Genomic DNA, 17617 nt, shown 5'->3' on the forward strand with positions numbered 1-17617 from the left:
AGGTAAAGAGAAGTAAATTCGGAATAAGTTTTGAAAATTCTTTGATAAAATAGTCTTAAGAAATTTAAACAATTACTAAAAAATGTACCTAATAGATCGTAGGTCCTGCAGTGGTATTGAAATCTTGTTCAACATGGCTAGATGGAGAGAAGTTCTTAAAAAGTAAGAAATCGTAAAGCTAGGTTATTTTAAGAGATTTTATGATACCTGTTGCGAAGTCGAGGGTTTAGGCCTTGTTCGTGTAGACGCTCACTTTCTTATAAATCACGAGATGGTTACAGTGGGAATTTGAGAACCAGTGGTTTGTTAATCGAACTGTGGCGAATTAGATGTCTGTATTATCATATCCGCCCACGGAGAAGCCGAGCTCAAGAAATTACTTGAAGACAGTGTTTCTTTTTCCTACAAGCTCACTTAGCGAAGCCTATATGACAGCCGAGAGCAAAGCTCCAGCGCAAGACACAAATTGGTGTACGGTGAAGCTAATACTACTTAGTGAAACCTCTAGGATATCGGGTCAACATCAGAAGCCGCGGGTATTGAGACCATGGCTTTCAAGAGTCCTGCTCCTTCCAGCTTTCTGAAAATCTCACAAAGAAGGCGCACTAAAAACTGTCCCTAAATATTCAAATATCTCCTAGTTGGGGCAATATAGAGAAGACAGCCCATTTCATGGCTGCAAGCCTATCACTTAAAACCTAGGCCAGTCGATGAAATCTTCAGATGATAAGGTGGCTTGATCCATCATACCGAATGCAGGGAAGAATGTCCAAAACGCTGCGAAAGATTTTGGGCCTATCAGTCTCTCCTCGATTTTCCTCAATGTGATGGAGAATCTTCTGACCATTAGCGCACACAAGGGGTGGATTTTTGGGAGGAAGTGCTGTAAGATAGTATCGCCCTTTTCGCTGCCTGGCTGCCTATATAGAGATTCACAAGCTTGGTGTCCAGAATGTAGCTTCGGCGCCCTCCTTATGGCCAATACCTCTGCCTCGAAATTCTGCATTAGTTTGGTAGCTTATAATATTTGTTGAGGCCGAGCTCAGCACATACGACTGCCGTCACTACGCCCACGAGCCATTCTACTACATTCAACGAGCCAGCACTCTCTTGCCAAATTTTTCTCTCAGAGTTGAACTATTCAAAGAATCAACAAATTTTCATAATCTCTATACATTGCCAGCCAAATAAAGAAAGTCGAAGCTAGCAAAGCAACCTTCAGTGGCAGCCACAGTTTTGTAGTTCATAATATCATGGCGACTGAATATTTATGCTTAAGCCCTTCTACTTACTAACGCAGCAAAGCGCAGGGCCGCAGCTACTTACATAAATTAATTCAAAGTAGGATCATGCTACACACTCCATCCCGTCGGACGTCTACGCCGTTGGCGGTAAATGGCAATGTTGCGGTTCGTCTGCAAATGAAGCTACTAAACTCTTCAATGGTCACACGCGCACACATACCAAAAAATAAAAATTAAAAAATAATAGAATAAAAATAACTCAGCAATGAGTAACGATTTCAAAACGCAACAAGCCAACCAGCTAGGCAGCTGGCCAGCCAAGCCAGTCAGCCAGAAGAGGGTTGAGCAAAAAATGCAAACCGACAACTCAACTAAATTCCCGGAAAATGCAGCATATCCGGTCACAGACAGCCAGAAGGTCACTATCCTAACTGCCCACACAGCAAAGAAACAACAATTCTCTGCGGTCAAAGAAACACAACCATAGAATTCAGTTATCCACTTGTTTGTTCACTTCTTACTTTGCTGATTTTAGTCAGTCAGAAGCAAAGGCTTGACCCTTGACTTTGCCGAGCTCATTCAGCTCAACGCTCAACTCATACCGACTGCATAGCCACTGCTTTTTGTCTGCTTTGCAATGCTGCATAGTTATTATTTGGTAATCATGCCACATCGCACACATGATTCGACGCAGACATACATACATACATAAATTTCTACATACAAAAATATGTAGATGAATGTACATGTCCTGTAGAGGAACGCAGTAGTGCCGAGCTGGCTCGGTACTAGAGACTAGTGCGCGTTAATTCTCTTTTGCATGCTAGAAACTGGCGAATTTAACACTGCGAAGTCCTACGAAGTGTCAATTGCCCCCCGCTGCATCACTTTCGATAGTCCCGAACCAGTTCTAAGTTCGATACCTTGGAAATAGACTTACAGGGAAAAGGTTTTTTTTTATTCTTTGTGGTTAACACTTTTCTTGCGACTATTTTTGACTAAGCAAATCAGCGTATTACTGAGCAGAAAAAGCTAAGATCTAGTTACTGTTAGACTGGTCTATTTTTGGCGATAAAGATCGAGTACGAAACTAGAAGTTTGGTTCACTAGTTCGGGGTTTCCCTACAGGGTATATGTGGGAAATCGTATGGTGGTTTGCGGCTGTGCGATTTTATAATGACTATATTGTAGACGTCGCACAGTGTGCTCCGATGCTGCTGTAATATGTTTTCTGTAGTTTTTTACTTAGACATAAAGAAATCTGAAAAATCACATACTTAGAAATGCAAACTGTTTCACGTCCAGTGTTCTTCTGCTCACAGCTGGCATAGAGTCAAGCCTAGGAGTAGAGAGTCGCCACATGACTCACGGCACCTCTCCACATGCCTCCAAAATCCCACTCAGCTTACGCCCCTGTCTCTATGGTTAGCCCCAGCCAAGTTGGGGGTGTAGCTAACAAATGTTATGCGATTTTAATGAAATTCGGTTTGTGGCTTAGTTTTAGCAAGAAAGATTTAAATCTACAAGGTGGTCAAAATCGGCCAGCTGCCGCGCCCACCAGCCATACAAAAACCAATTCACCTTAAAACCGGATAATGTAGATTCCAGTAAAATCGGATCACCATTACTACTATATTTGCGGCTAGAAGAGTTTAATCAACGTTTTAATCGCTCCATGGTGCACGTTAGTTTCTCAGGGCTAAATCAAACGATTAGGGCCTTTGTACAGATTTGTACATTTTGGCAGTCACAGAGTCGTTTTTATAAGTTTGAGTTTCAAACAAAACCTTTCTGTAACCGAGTTATTTGGCCTTTACATGTTAGTGACCATATAAAAATGCAATATTACTGGAAGTTTTTTTTTCAAAACTTATCATAAAACTTATTTCAACAAAACACATCCAGAACAATTCGATAGAACACGCTGAAATAGCTAAAACTTATCTCCTGATTTTTAACAAAGTCGGAAATTTATGACATGATAAAAGGCTTTTATTGCATGACTCCTCTCTTGGTTATAAAACGAACTAAAATCAGTATGCTCAAAAACCTTTTCTCTTAAAACGTATTAGTGAATTATCTCGCTCATCAAAAATATAGTCAATATCCATTTTCTGCCCACCTCGAAAATGGGGGTTTTGGTCGCACCCAGCCCACTGTGCGCCACTGTAAATGGCGTGCGTCAGCCAGGATTCATTTCGATAAGGACATCCACCATACATTTGATGTGCCAGCGCACGTCCTGCAACAAAGTGGTAAACGCTGGAAAATTGTTATGCGCATAAAAAATTTAGCAATATTTTTATGGAAAATTTTTCGTTTATCTCAAATAATTTGCTCTTTTGCATATTTCATTTTTAAACTACGAGTATTTTATTTTGAATCGCATGTAATTTTCAAAAATGTTAATTCACATGGGCAATGCGCTGATGCAGATACATAGATACTGGATATTATGAATGTATTACACATACTCTTCAAAGAGCGAGTGATAACTGTGCGGGCGCATTTCTGTATCCACACTCACTCACAAACACTCACATACAAGTACATACGTACATATATACATACATAGTTGCAACAAAGTCAATGACTGCGCATTTCGGCTGCCACTGGCATTTAGATAGTTGCGACGGAAGTGAGTTGCATAGTTTCCGCTTTGCTAAATATGTTAATCAGCTCTTGGGTTTGCATGTTTTACAACTGTGGTTAATGGATACGAAATAAAACATGAATAAGACTTTGCAACTGATATGCTGTACATTGGTGGATCCTTTTGAAGAAGCATAAATTATGAATGGCATGTCCTGCCGGGGCGGATTATTTTGAAATTCATACGGGAGTTGGTAAATATATTTTATGCATAGATAAGAATTATATAAAAGAAAAATGCTAAAATGTATGATTAGTATTGAAGTGTTGTGCTTCCGTTAACACAACTAGTTTGAAATATCAGGAAGAGTTGCTCCCCAACCTGCTAACCCCAAAACCGGCAAGAACTCACACATAAATCCGAATAATCTCAGAACTAAAGTAAGTAAAGGTTGATGTTGGAGGCTGCAGACGCACAACATATTCGCCCTTAAGCTGCGGCTGAGGGAACAATTGGATTTCAGCGAGCCCGCAGAAGCAGTTGGGATGACGAGCCCGATAAAGCCTACGCTGCCTACATGGTCACGCTGCTAACGGTAGCAGTATGGTGGCTAGGAGTAGGTGAGGTGAATAGACAAACTTTTATGAAATATATAGTCCGACGAAAGCATGCCTCCCAATTTAAATTTTTGTATGCTCTGTCTTGTCAAAAAGAACGGCGATCTTGTCATATACGTCTACAAGGTTTTACGTTTAGGCGTATTGTGAGAAAGGCGAAAGTCCACTGTCGACGAACTGATTGGAACTTATTATTGTAACTTTAAACCTAATGCATCCACCACATGGACTCAAAAGTTCTAGTCCTGAAAGTACTCCGCCGCTGTTTGTAGCAGAGGAACCGTAAGTACCCTATGCGTTAGACAAATTTGCTGGAAAAGGATTTAAATCCATTAATTGTTTAGCTTTTTTTGCTAAATTTTTATCACATATTAGATTGATTTTTTACAAAAAAAAAAAAATAAATAAATAATTAAATATTGTATTTGGCACTCACTTTGTTACTAACTGTTGGGGCGTGTCTTGTTAAAGTTAAACAGAGTTGATTTTATTTGAAACGACTTTCTTAAAAACACGTTCAGTCAAAGGTTAAGCATTAAGCCAAGTGACGAGAATCATCTCGATGTGAGCTTTGATAATTTCGGGGTGGATGCAAGCTTTTTTTTTGTAGAAAAATATCTCAATCTGGGTACATATGTACACTAGGCGACAAATGAATGTGTACACCTTTTTCTAATATCAAATTCACAATTATGTTAGTGAAAAATTTTTTGCATTAATTATTTATGAAAATACACTTCATTCTATAATATAAACCATACGAGTCAAAGTTTCATACTTCATATATGTAAATTCAAAAAATGTTCATCAAAATTTTCAACTTTTCATTCAGAATTTCTGGAAATTTTTCAAGTACGCAGTTTTGTAGCCCATTCAATTTTTGACGCGTAAGTTTGAATCGGCTACAAACGTGCTCTGACTTTGGAGATTTGGTGACGGATTTTTGCACATTTTTCATATAAGCATGAATTTCTTATGAAATGAAATACGGGAGTTTTCGTAATTTGCACTGGTTATATGAAAAAAAAAATCGTCATATCTTCGGCGTTTGTGGTCGGATCTTAAACTATAATAAATCGAAGGGGAAATGGTTTTTGTTGAAAAGTTCATTGATCTCCAGTACCCCGTTCTAGTACTTATCAACTTATCAGATCTCAGTTATTTTCCCTTAAGTACTACCTACACCCAGTTTCACGAAATCAATTTAACTGAAAAATTATTTTTTAATTGGAATTTAATATGGAAGCTGACGGTAAACAAATCTTTTTTTACTTAAATTGCTTTCGTGAAACCGACAGTAAAGCTCTCCAAAAATAACTAAATTTTTCTAGGAAAGTATATTTTGATTATTCCAGTAGAACTATGTATCTAAAAAGTAAGTTTTATGCCGAAAGCAATACAAAAACTTAAAATGCTAGGTTCGGAAGTGTTTTTTTTTTTTTTGAAATTGCAAAAATACTTAGAACTCAAGGGTGGACGGCGAACTTTTTTTTCTGGTGAGGTGTTTCGATCTAATGCATGTGCATGTACACTTGAAAACTTTTAATCTCCGACACTTCATTTCGCTTATCTTTAATACCATCACTACAAATTCGAAGCAATTCAAGCTATTTATAAAACTTTGAAAATGTTGCTGTTTATTCCAACGATTATGCTTAAATAAAATAAAAGATCTATTTGCGATAGCAATTTGACTTGTGCTCACATGCAAACAAACAGAGATATAACTTCTTTCCCCGCATACTCATACAATCGCAAGTAAATTAGCCCTCTGGCTACCGACGTCTGTCCAACTAAATATTAGTCCATTCTTTCGCCTTATATCAAGCACTAGCTGCCAGGGCTTCTGCTACTTGATAAACACATTTTCATTGATGCATATCGTAATATACGGTCTCGGTGTGTGATTTTGCGAAATTTTCCAAAAAACAAATATGACTTTAAATTGGCAGATTATGCAAACTTTTAGCAGACAGTCAGATAAATAAAATGAAAAAAAGAAAAACAGAAAATAAAGAAAGTATATAAGAAATTGATAGACTATGCTGTAGTATACACGTTGGCGAATTTCGTAACTTTACAGAGCTCGTAGTGTAGGCGAAAATCTGAGTGAATGGCAAGGTGGCTATGACAGCAAATTCAAATTTGCATTTTCCAAACGTAACTGGCTATAAAAGCGTAATTACACAGCAACCGAATAAATAACGGTTTAAAAGCAGACAACAGAGGAGTGTTCCCAGTCTTCACCGGATGGTCAGCGCTCCACGCGCTCCTACGCGCGCATGTGCCGGGAAAAATAGGAAATTGCTGCCAAATTTCAGCTATGCTATTCGAAGAATTCTAATTTCCCTTTTTATTGGAAGTCAAAATGGGCGACGTTCTTTTTCTTTGAAGTGCAGAAACTTTATTTTTTGTTGAACGTAAAGCGATCTGAAGTCGCAGAGTAGAGTGGCACGTACACTGCACTAAAGTTTTATTTATTTCGCTACAGCTTTTATATTTTAAATGGGCATCGGAATTCAAAATTGAAATGCAAAAGAAAAGAGAAAACCCAAAAATCTGCTTTTCAACCGAAAAAGAAAAATTCCAAACACTGCGATTTTTGCTCGCTTTCCGAACGCAATTGAAATTACAATAATGTCCTTTTAGTGGTGACGTTTGATGCCGTACAACTTTTACGCAATTTGCCACTCAGCGCAGCAAAAGATGTGCGAGTATTATGTCTGTTCGAACTTACGGAGCCCGTAATCAAAAGCACTGCCGTAATTATGTATGCAGTCAGCGTTTCTGATTGAATTGAAAGCAGTGACGACGTTGCCGCTACGCCTGCTGCATATTTGAAATTTTTTTATATTCATAGTGGCTTGATTGGCCACAGCATTTGCTTGATGCTCAGCATAAGAGGTGTGAGTAATTGAAAAAGTGCGACAGCTACATACGCAAATTGGGGAAAGACAACCCTTTTTGTGAGAGGCGTCAAAAGCCTGCCTTGTATACAAAAAGAAAAAATTAAAAGCCATTAAACCTGGCTATTGACGACTTTTGTTTAATGTCAGAATATCGTAGTAATCCGAGGGTTATCGGCCAAGTATGAACACTATCCGTAACAAAATAGCTTCGAAACTATTACCTACTTAGTTTCAAACGCTTTGAAGCAATTTAACAGCTCTTTATCGTGATATAGAAAGCGCCTGTTAACTCGGTAATGTACTGTCCTCTACATATCGCCGGTATTTCCCAAGATTTTTCGCAAGGTTAAGCTGACGCAACTTTCACGGATATGACTTTCATGAAAAAATGGAAATTATTTCAGACTTAATTTCCACGCAGTCCAGAAATACATAACTTCAGTGGAAGTGAACTCAGAACATAATTTGTAGGAAAATCTCATGAAAGCTATTTTATGAATTAACTTTCACAAAAATTTGATCGCCAGTGAGGGGAGAGGATTCTATCGAAATCCGCAATAAAATATTACTTTTTGCAAAGACCCGATGTTTAACACCTTACCAAATATATCTTAACATAAGTTTTCGAAAAAAAATTACAAATATTTGTTGATTCTCACAAAATAAACCATCTCGTCATAAGGAGAAATATTTTAAATCAACTTCAAAAAGTTCAACTTTAAATAGCTAACATAGCATTCTTATGGATTCGACTGAGCACACTTAAGTACGTTCCAGTCGTCGGGCATGCTTTCATCAGTAGAGTTTAAGCGTGCACCTTATCAACTCCTCGACGCCATATTAGGTGCTTTTCGAGCACAAAATTGTTATTTGTACTATTTTTAATTCCTGAACTACCTCCCCACTGCTGGTCTGTCATTTGTGTCTGGCGGCTTAGATCTTGACTCCGTACACATCCATCATTCGTCGTCCTGTTAATTTAGCAATTTAATTTTTTAATTTAACTTTTCTGCGTTACCCGAAATAAGCTTGAGTGCGTTTGCATTTCAATTCACTGAGTGAAACGTCAAATCAAAAACCTATGCAAAACAAAAATTGGGAATGTAGTTAGCTTTTAACGCACTTCGTTCAATTTCGGTTGGTCATATACAAGCTGAATTAGCATGAGAAATTTTTTAAAGATAACACTGGTGTATACAAATATGCTTTACAAAGTTTCCTGGTAAAATACACTTCCGCTACCGTAGTCCTTATACCCACTTGCTTTACTATCTTGTGTACCTATGGTTCACTCAATTAGTGTTGCTGTTGGAAGGATGTAGAAGCATCACTATAATCACTAGACAACAAGATGCATACTGTGAACTTATTTAATGGTTGAGCATGTAATTACAAATGCATTAATTCATACTTGCTCTACCAGTTACTATTTGATTTCCATTCTGTCGATTGGTTTTTGCGTCCTTGCATATATATATGTACTATGCATACATATATACGAATTTTTCTCTGTGCCCCGGAAACCATCATCTGTATTGGCTATCCGAATCCTGTTGGTTTTCTTTGCCTCCAAGCATCACATTGTGATTAATTAACCACACAATAACAAACAGCATGATAACCATTCAGTGGCGGTGATTAAGTCCTGTAGCGTGACACCATCGCATACAGAGACATACACTAATCCACATTTCCTATTACACATGATCTTCATCCACTTACGGTGCACCGCACGCTACAGACTGCCAGTGATGAAAGTAACTCACTGTCAAGTTGATTATCCTCTTGCGGACAGTAGCTGCTATGTCTTTCAGACTGGACATGGCGCACGCTGTATGAATGTAAAAAGGCAAAAAAAACAATACCCGAACAACACCAAAAAACAAAAGTTTGAAAGCATCGCATTCGCATGCGGACCGCGTGTGCCTCTGGAAATGAAGAACTCAAGTGAAATAAAGAAGATGAGTAGGTAAGTGGAGAAGTGGCTGAAGTGGCAAGTTATCCATTAAAGGATAATGAAAAAAGTTATGTGCGAAAGCAAGTGAAAGCGATGGTTTACATGCAAGACAGCACTGCACATGCTTAAGAGTGAATAGATGTATTCGTATATCAGCCTGCTGAATCAGAATAACATTTTTCTGGTGCTGAGTTAGGTGGTACGCATCCATAATTAAGATCCTAGAACCCATTTCTTTGCACTTCTGAGCACAACTACATCTGTAGGTGGATACGTGGATACGTTACGGTTTGGAAGATATAAATAAGTCTTTGACTTAAATTAACTAAATGATGGAATTTAAATATCCTATCCAAATAAGACAAGAACAGACTAACCAGATTACTGAACATGGCGTTAAAAAGGATTATGGCGCTTTTCATTCTTACAAGAGAGTGTTAGGTAAGAAATAGAGTATCTCATGTATAAAAAGTTAGCTTAAGCCGTGAATAAATTTTTTCTTGAGCTTGAGCTCACTTCATCCGTGAGACCATCGACGCTATCATAAAATTTCCATGAAAAAATGGCTTTGGATGTATAATTTGAAACATTTTTTGAGGTTTTCGAATAGCGTTCCAACCCGTTCAAAATGTGAAATACAATTTTGGCATTTTAACGCCTTGCGGCTTCACTAGTATTTTTATATTTATTTTTATTTTTATTTTTATTTTTATTTTTATTTTTATTTTTATTTAGCGCTATAACCGCCTAAGCGATTTTGACCGAGTTCAACAAAGCAATTGGAAATGCTGAGTGAAGCCAAGTGCTTCTACACTTGGTCTTTTCATCGCAGTGCGGAGTCTCCCTTTTCCTCTGGTAACCACCAGAGGTTTCCGGATTGAACATTTTCAGAGCTGGAGCGTCAGTGTCCATCCAAAAGGCATGGCCAAGCCAGCGGAGCCACTGTGTTTTTTAACTCGCTGTACTGTACCTATGTATGTCATTGTAAAGCTCCATCGTCTGCGGTACTCACCGTCGCCAATGCGTAAAGGCACAGATGAGCGAAATGTTTAGGAATCTACCTTTGATGCCGATTGTGGCTAGACTTTTTCCACTGAGGTGAACGCCAATACTCGGCGACGGAGTCTCTCTCCTACCACGAATCCAACACCGAATTGGCGCTCCTTTACGTGGCAACTGTAGTAGGCGTCGAAAGGCTCCACACTTAGCTTGGATGGCGTTGATGCCAGCCTTTGTCTTCCCGAGGACATCAACCAGCCGTGCATTAAGGGTGCAGATATTCCAGGTGCATACCATCCAACCATAATCCTTTATAGGTTTCCGCGGTCGCCATCAAAAGAAGGGGGTCTCATCCGAGGCTTTTTTTAATTAGGCGGGGTTTGAACGTGGCGGGACGCTCGCGTGTTTGGGCGCGGTTATAAATATCCGGATGTTGTGAGCTGCGATTTTAACCCTACGCAAAATAATCACTTCTGGCCACTCCCAGGTGAATGACAGTCAAAGGTTTTGCCCACTTACGTGAACTTCTGCGCACGGAACCATCCACGTCGGTTCAATATGTATGTTCGTTATTATCACGGGGCCTACAAAAAACTATCAACTAAACTAAAAATGACAGCTTCATTTGGTCCAAGGTGTATTAACCAGCGCCTCGTTCAAATGCCGAGCACGGTATCTATAAATGTTTGCAAATCTAAAAATCTTTAACAAATATTTGTTCAACGCTTGGCAAGATACATATCTATGTATATGTATATGTTGTACTAAGCTAATGCAAACACATGAATTATGTCGCTATGCATATTTAAGCGATTCATATTTCAATCTGCGCTCACTGAAAGAAGTATATGTACACGTATGAGTATTGTGCGATTACATACATATGTATATCCATAAAAGCCCCAACTAACTAATTGCTTAAGGCACCCCTATGCCGAAATGAAAGCCACGCATTCGATTGTGAACTTGTCATCGTGACGGTCATTGGTGAAGGTACATAGCTCGAAATAAAGGTAGCTTCATACGCTGGCAAATGTTCATACTTAAGTGCATCCGCAAAGTGTGTGTGTGTGTGTTGAGCTTGCAATTAAATATTCCAGTCATATGCAAAAATACTTAGCATGCAATTAGGGGCGGTCAAGTAAACATTAGCAAATTATATGCTAACATGACGTTAGCTGTCTTCAATCTCATGCTCTTACTAATCCACCTAACGGCTTCCTTTGAAATCCATATTGCCCCCACTTATGATAGTTAGCTAGGTCGCTTGGTTGCATGGTTGGTTGGTTGGCTGACAGCTTAAACCGAATACCGACGACTATGCTGATGTTGGTAGCTAAATATGTCTGCACGTGCCAGAGGCAAGGGAATAAGAACACGAGTATTCACTTGTGTATGCGTGTCTGTACGATGAGTTAATGGCCATGGTGACTGCTGCTTGTTGTGCTCTTAACAAGTTCAACAGTTGTTGCAACAATGACAACAACAACAACAACAACAACGCATATAATATGTGCACCACAAAATCCTTTCATGTGACTCCTTTTATATCTCTTTTGAATTGGCTATATTTATTTCTTTATTTTTTTACCCTTAAACTACCCCGGTTGGCGCATCGAAACGTTAGCTTGTGCATGTTGCCTGCACTTGACCAACAAATGTGGTGGCAACAACAGCAGCAGGAGTAAATATTTGGCCAGTGTACTGAGCGTAATGAAAAAGTGCTGTTTTTCATAGCATGCCAACAGGCGCTGTAGCGCTGCTCATTGCAATTTGTTATTCTTCACGTTTAGTAACAGGGCAGGCCATGTTTTTCGTTTAACATTATTAGTGCATTTGCTGGCGCTGACTTCAAAAAGAAGCAAAACGCCACTGCAGTGCAACCGACCGAGCGGGCGAGTGGTCATTAAGCATGAGATACCTAAATAACAACAAAGCTCTTATTAACAACATCAAATTATATTCTCTGCTTCGAAACAGAAAATTCATTCATTCTATGCACAGATTCACAACGTTTCTGAATGGGAATCTGTGGTTCCAGCTTTACAATGTGAGATTAAAATTTAATGCATACTTTTGGGAGCTTGCATACACTTACTGCATACTTTTGCGCTGTAAGTCATATATTTTGATTTAATTAAGATGGACAGAATTTGCGGTTCAGCTGGAATTTCATGCTTCCAATATGCTCTTCATTTTAAGCTATGTACTTGCTCCTCGTGCCGTTAAGCCCTAACTGTTGTTGCACGGATGCAGTCTGCAACCACCATGCTTGAGTGGCGTAGCAAATTGTGTAAATTTTTGGTAGATTTCATTTTAAAATTATTTTTATTTTGTGTTTATTTTTGTTTTGTTGTTGTTGCAGCCACTCACGCCAGCACACACATTTATTTCCTTCTGCCAACGGGCGTTGGCCGAAAAGGTTTACGCCTCGACTTGGAATCCACAATGAGCACAGACTGCCGCTTCAGGTATTGACGCGTGGGCACCTCACTCTCCTCGTCCGGCGTAGCAGCTGTGTGGTAGAAAAAGAAGATGTATAAAATCCATATAAATTTAATTGGAAAATTGAGCTAAATAGGTGAGAAAAAAAATGCACGAAAACTGAGTTTTTCAATGTGCGGCCTACCTGCGGCCGGTGCCTGCTCCGGAGAAGAGGATGAGGTGCCAGCAGCACGTTGTGCGCGTCCGGCTAGTAGATTGTAATAGCATAAAGGCATCGGTTGCGGCTTCTCACCCTCAGCGACGATGGGCGACTTTGGTGGCTCCGCTGGTGGATAAAGTTCATCGCTCTATTCGTTAAAAAGAAGTGTAGAAAAAATGATAAAAAGCAAACAAGAAAGGTAGGCCGATCAAGTTAAATGTATTCTTTAACTCACCTCAATTTCCAATTTCGGTATGTCAGGTGGTGCTCCTTCGGGGGGTTTGCTCAGCTCTTGGCAACGCTGTAGTTTGAATTTTAAAATCTGTGTTGCAGGGGGGAAAAATAATTAAATAATTTCTCAACACATTACAAAAACATCAAAGAAAAATCACAAAAATGCAAGCAAAATAAGACTATAGTACCAGGTTGACCGAGCTTTGCGCGGAGTGCATATAATTTTCAAAGTTTTCAAAATTTGGACAGCTTTCAAAAAATATTTTGGAAGTAAAAAAAATTTTGAATTTCGATATCTATTAAGTAAATTTCTTACTCTAAAATTTAGGTGGCAACCCTATTCGGAAATACGTTCATTCCAGCGTATGGTACATATGTTGAGCGTATATGTACACATACAAAAATGCTGATTAAAATTAACAAAATACAAATTTTTATTACATAGAAGCGTGTCAACCCTGATGGAAAATATTTTCTGACCAAAGTTCTCAATAATAACTTTCGTTTGATGTCCATATTGCGATATGTAGAATCGAAACTAAGTGGCAACCTTACACTATTATCCTAAGAGATATCATTTTGTATATAGGGAATGCATTGTTTAAGAACCTTCTCTTGGTACCCATGATTCCAGGTATTTCGGCTTTTGAGTAACAGATGGAGCAATATTTATAACCTAATCGTAGCGTATGTATTTAAATACAGACCAACTCCAACTACTAAGTATCACTGCTGTGAACTATGGCCAGTAAGTAAGTAGATATCAGAAATTTATTTAATTACATATCCGGAGCTGTCGATATGATCAGTAACTCTAACAAAGAACGGTTACTAATAATTGACGAAACACTTTCAGGTTTCAAACCTTAGTGACTTCGTATTATACACCTCATGGAAAATTTTTGCTTGGCTGTTGTGATTGCCGATAACTTAGACTGCAAAAAACCAAAACATGGTGTACTAAAAATCCTCTTCAGGCCATGGTCTAAGGCCCAGAAAGCAGCAACTATTGAATTTTGAATACTTGAAAGCAGCGGATGGCGTAGCTTCAGTCAAAGAATTGTACTTCTGTACATTTTCAAGTTCATGGTTCCCGAATCAATATTCATGGAAGGTGCAACATGTAGCCAGAGGGAAGCTATGAGTTAAAGCGCAACATTCCACAAGGATTAAGTATTTATATAAAGCCGTTATTATAAAGAAAAACTAAAAGTTATCCGTCTTCTAATGTGTGTCGGAAGAGAAAAACACAGGGTTTACGCTTCCGTCTAAGCCCGTTGACTCAATGAAATAGTTTCGTGCGATGTATAGGTTTAGATTCGTTTGGTATTTATTACGCAGATCCCAACTACAGGCAATCATACATATGTATGAGTATGTGTGCTATAAGAAATGCAAAACCTAAAAATTCTATCCCAAACTAGTTAAAACTGGCTTAACCTTACTTCAGTAACTGATTAAGTACTTTCACACTCACCTCTATGAAGTCATCATCTTGCGCCTCGTTAGCCAAGAAATTGGGCAAATTTTCTACATGTATGTAAAGACCCTTCGCCTTTAGATTAATATGACTCTCGTCTACTTCCTGTAGCTTAAAAATCATTTCGCTCAAATGATCCTTGATGAATTTCGAAACAGTTAGCGTATGCTCTGAGTCTTCTATGTTCTTTTGACGCTCCATATCCAGATCGGCAATCGTTGTTTTTATTTTCTCGATTACCTCTTGGTTGCTAAAGAAAACCAAAGGTTAAGGTTAAAAAATACGACTGCAAAATCTCGACTTTCCACCACTTACACCTCACTTTCCTTTACATCTGAGAACTTCATTGCCTCTAATGAAAGTGTCAGTTGCTCCTTCTGCGCCTCCAATAGCGACTTCTCTTTCTCAGCAGCGTTTCGCAGATATGACAACCGTCCGGCAGATTCTTTTTGCGAACAGAAACGGTCGTAGACTTCAGCGGGCGTAGTTGCACCGCTTACCTCCATTAGATGTTTAAAAATATTCTCCATTTCCGCTGTCAAGTTCTGAAGCTGCGTTGTCTCATCCATTTCAGTTTCGGTTTTCGCTGTGAGCTGATCACCGGAACTCGAGCCAAGGCTGTCTTGATGCACAAGTGTTTTGTTTTCCACAAACAGTTTACGGCCAATACGTTCCAGCTCTAATTTACGCGCCTCTACCTGCTTACGGAAATCAAGCGCTTGGCGCTCACGTGTCTTCTGTGATAGATGCGCTTGCTGTTCTTGCCGCTGGAGTATCGCTTTGGCGGCATCGCGCATCTCGATGGCCTCGTTATGCACTTGCTGCAGGAGTAAAATGCCGGGTGTGTATGAAAGAGAAAAATTGGGGCAACTCCGCTTACCTGCAACCTATCGATCTCTGCTTGCTGCTCACTAAGCGCTGCCTCCAACTCGCGCAGACTACGCTCGAATCGCTCAGCATCATTCATTAGCGAGGCTTCAATGGAGCGATATTTCTTGCGTATGTGCTCCGCTTCCATCCACTGCACGTTGGTGCGATGTATTTCATTCTCTAGTTGACACACCAACTGTTTGGCAATAAAAACTGCACTCTAATCGAAAGTCAACTAAAGAAAATCGCCACTCACAAACCTTTCTATTGGCATCCTCTTCCAAAGTCTCTGGCGGCTTCTCACCCATATTCTGTGCCTTAGCCGATTTGGCTGTGTTCAACTCACGAAACTGCTGCACTAATTTACCTAAGCGCTCTTTACGGCACTTGAAGCGATGTCGCAGTAAATCCAATTGCTTGCGTTGTTCGGTGATTTTTAAATCGGTCAGGAAGATTGCGTCCTCTACACTTCGTGCCCCAATCGGGTAGCTCATCTTACCCACAGCGATTGCAGTGATGGTTGAAGCACTTTTTGCTTTGCGCACCTCTGCATTTGGTGGCTCTTCTTTGATAATGACCGCTCGCTGTAGTGGATTGCGCAGCTGTCCACATCTGTTGGTCAGCTCTTTAATCTCCTTCTTGAGCGTGGTGATGGTTTCGAGATTTATGCGATTTTGTTTCTGCCATTCGGCGGCATTAGCTGTCTTTTGTCCTTCTGGTGGTAGAAACGATAGAGTGGTTTAAGTCGAAAAGTGTTTATTTCTATTGTCTCAGTAGGTTACACTTACCTGCTAGTAATATACGTTTCTTCAGCTCAGCAATTTTCGCATTTATTTCACCAATCTTATCCACTTCCACAGCCTCTCGTAGGGGCATTTTTGTAGAAATTTACCTCCATCTAGTTTGGCGAAAATTTCAATAATCAATGCCAGAAATTGTTGACTTCCTTTGTCTTGGCAACGGAAGTGAATTTGTTGTAGCAACACTGCGTTTTAATTTGATTCCAAGGAACAAATTGTTGATATTTTTCTAGGGTAACCAGCTATACAAAAACAAAAAAATAACAATATTTTATTTCACTGAATCTGAAGCCGTTCTTACCGAAATGCTCGGCGTGAATTATGCGTTATATACCGGGTAAAGATATTATGTGAGTCGTGTGAAATATGTATGAAGTTCTTACAAAGAAAGTTAAAACTCTTACGAATACTAGAATTCCTTTCGTAACACGTCTAATGATATTTTATTGGTAATTTGCGAAATCTTTGAAACGGAATTTTCTCTTTCATTTGGTGCCCATACTACTATTTTACTTTACACTGAATTTTTTACATCATTTTTGAAATAAAGCATATCTCTAAAACTACAAAGTCCTTTACAAAAAAACCCTGACGTCGAACAAGAAACAGAAAACATAGTTTTACTATATTTGCCGATAGATTCGAAAGTATTTTGAATATTTTGTGTGTTTCGAAACCCTCACTTATATATTTCTGAATTTTAATCAATCGAAGTTACAAACTTTAGTAATACCTACGGTGACTGTACGTCCTTTATTTTTAAGTGCAGTCCTTTATTTTACCGTTTTGTTCTTTGCATATGTTTTGTAAATAAGGGACGTCTTTTGTCCTTTATTTATTAAAGGGTCCTTTAAATCAGGTGTGGGTGTCAAATACTCACGCCATTGTCATTTCTGAATCAAGCACATTACACTAGTTTACAGCAAAAATGTTCAATGGATGCCACTATCCGACTCCTATAAAGAATTGCTCGCTGATTCCGAAAATCGACTTAATTTTTTATTCTAGGTATAAGTTTTCAAGATATTTTCAATTTACCGTTATTCAGCTTAAAACAAAAAGTGCTTATACGTAATCACGTATACATAACGAACCAATTTAGCAATCTTAATATGAAATACGGCAAATGAGAGCTAACAAAATTCTACATAGAANTATAAAGAATTGCTCGCTGATTCCGAAAATCGACTTAATTTTTTATTCTAGGTATAAGTTTTCAAGATATTTTCAATTTACCGTTATTCAGCTTAAAACAAAAAGTGCTTATACG

General features: G+C 38.8%; 1 protein-coding gene across 1 annotated transcript; it reads right to left on the reverse strand.

Annotated features, from left to right (window-relative positions):
- Positions 1 to 12692: 12692 nt before the first annotated feature.
- CCDC151 (Coiled-coil domain containing protein 151) lies at positions 12693 to 16498 on the reverse strand. The gene is made up of 8 exons (XM_017610219.1): positions 16336 to 16498; positions 15808 to 16262; positions 15558 to 15743; positions 14993 to 15498; positions 14675 to 14927; positions 13199 to 13285; positions 12949 to 13111; positions 12693 to 12834 (listed from the first exon to the last, which is right to left on the reverse strand). The coding sequence occupies exons 1-8, from the start codon at positions 16421 to 16423 to the stop codon at positions 12707 to 12709; spliced, it is 1866 nt and encodes a 621-aa protein (XP_017465708.1). The 5' UTR covers positions 16424 to 16498; the 3' UTR covers positions 12693 to 12706.
- Between the last annotated feature and the right edge of the window lie 1119 nt (positions 16499 to 17617).

The sequence above is a fragment of the Rhagoletis zephyria genome, unplaced genomic scaffold (genome assembly GCF_001687245.7).
Source record: "Rhagoletis zephyria isolate East Lansing unplaced genomic scaffold, Rhagoletis_zephyria_1.1 Rzeph_scaffold_00011, whole genome shotgun sequence".
In the NCBI taxonomy this organism is placed as follows: domain Eukaryota; kingdom Metazoa; phylum Arthropoda; class Insecta; order Diptera; family Tephritidae; genus Rhagoletis; species Rhagoletis zephyria.

Excerpts from the sequence above, each read along its gene's own strand:
- CCDC151 (XM_017610219.1), bottom strand. The coding sequence starts at position 16,423 with ATGCCCCTACGAGAGGCTGTGGAAGTGGATAAGATTGGTGAAATAAAT. Across the intron at positions 14,928-14,992 it reads GATGTAAAGGAAAGTGAGGT|CAACCAAGAGGTAATCGAGA; the intron begins GTAAGTGGTGGA and ends GGTTTTCTTTAG. Across the intron at positions 12,835-12,948 it reads GGAGCAGGCACCGGCCGCAG|CTGCTACGCCGGACGAGGAG; the intron begins GTAGGCCGCACA and ends TCTACCACACAG.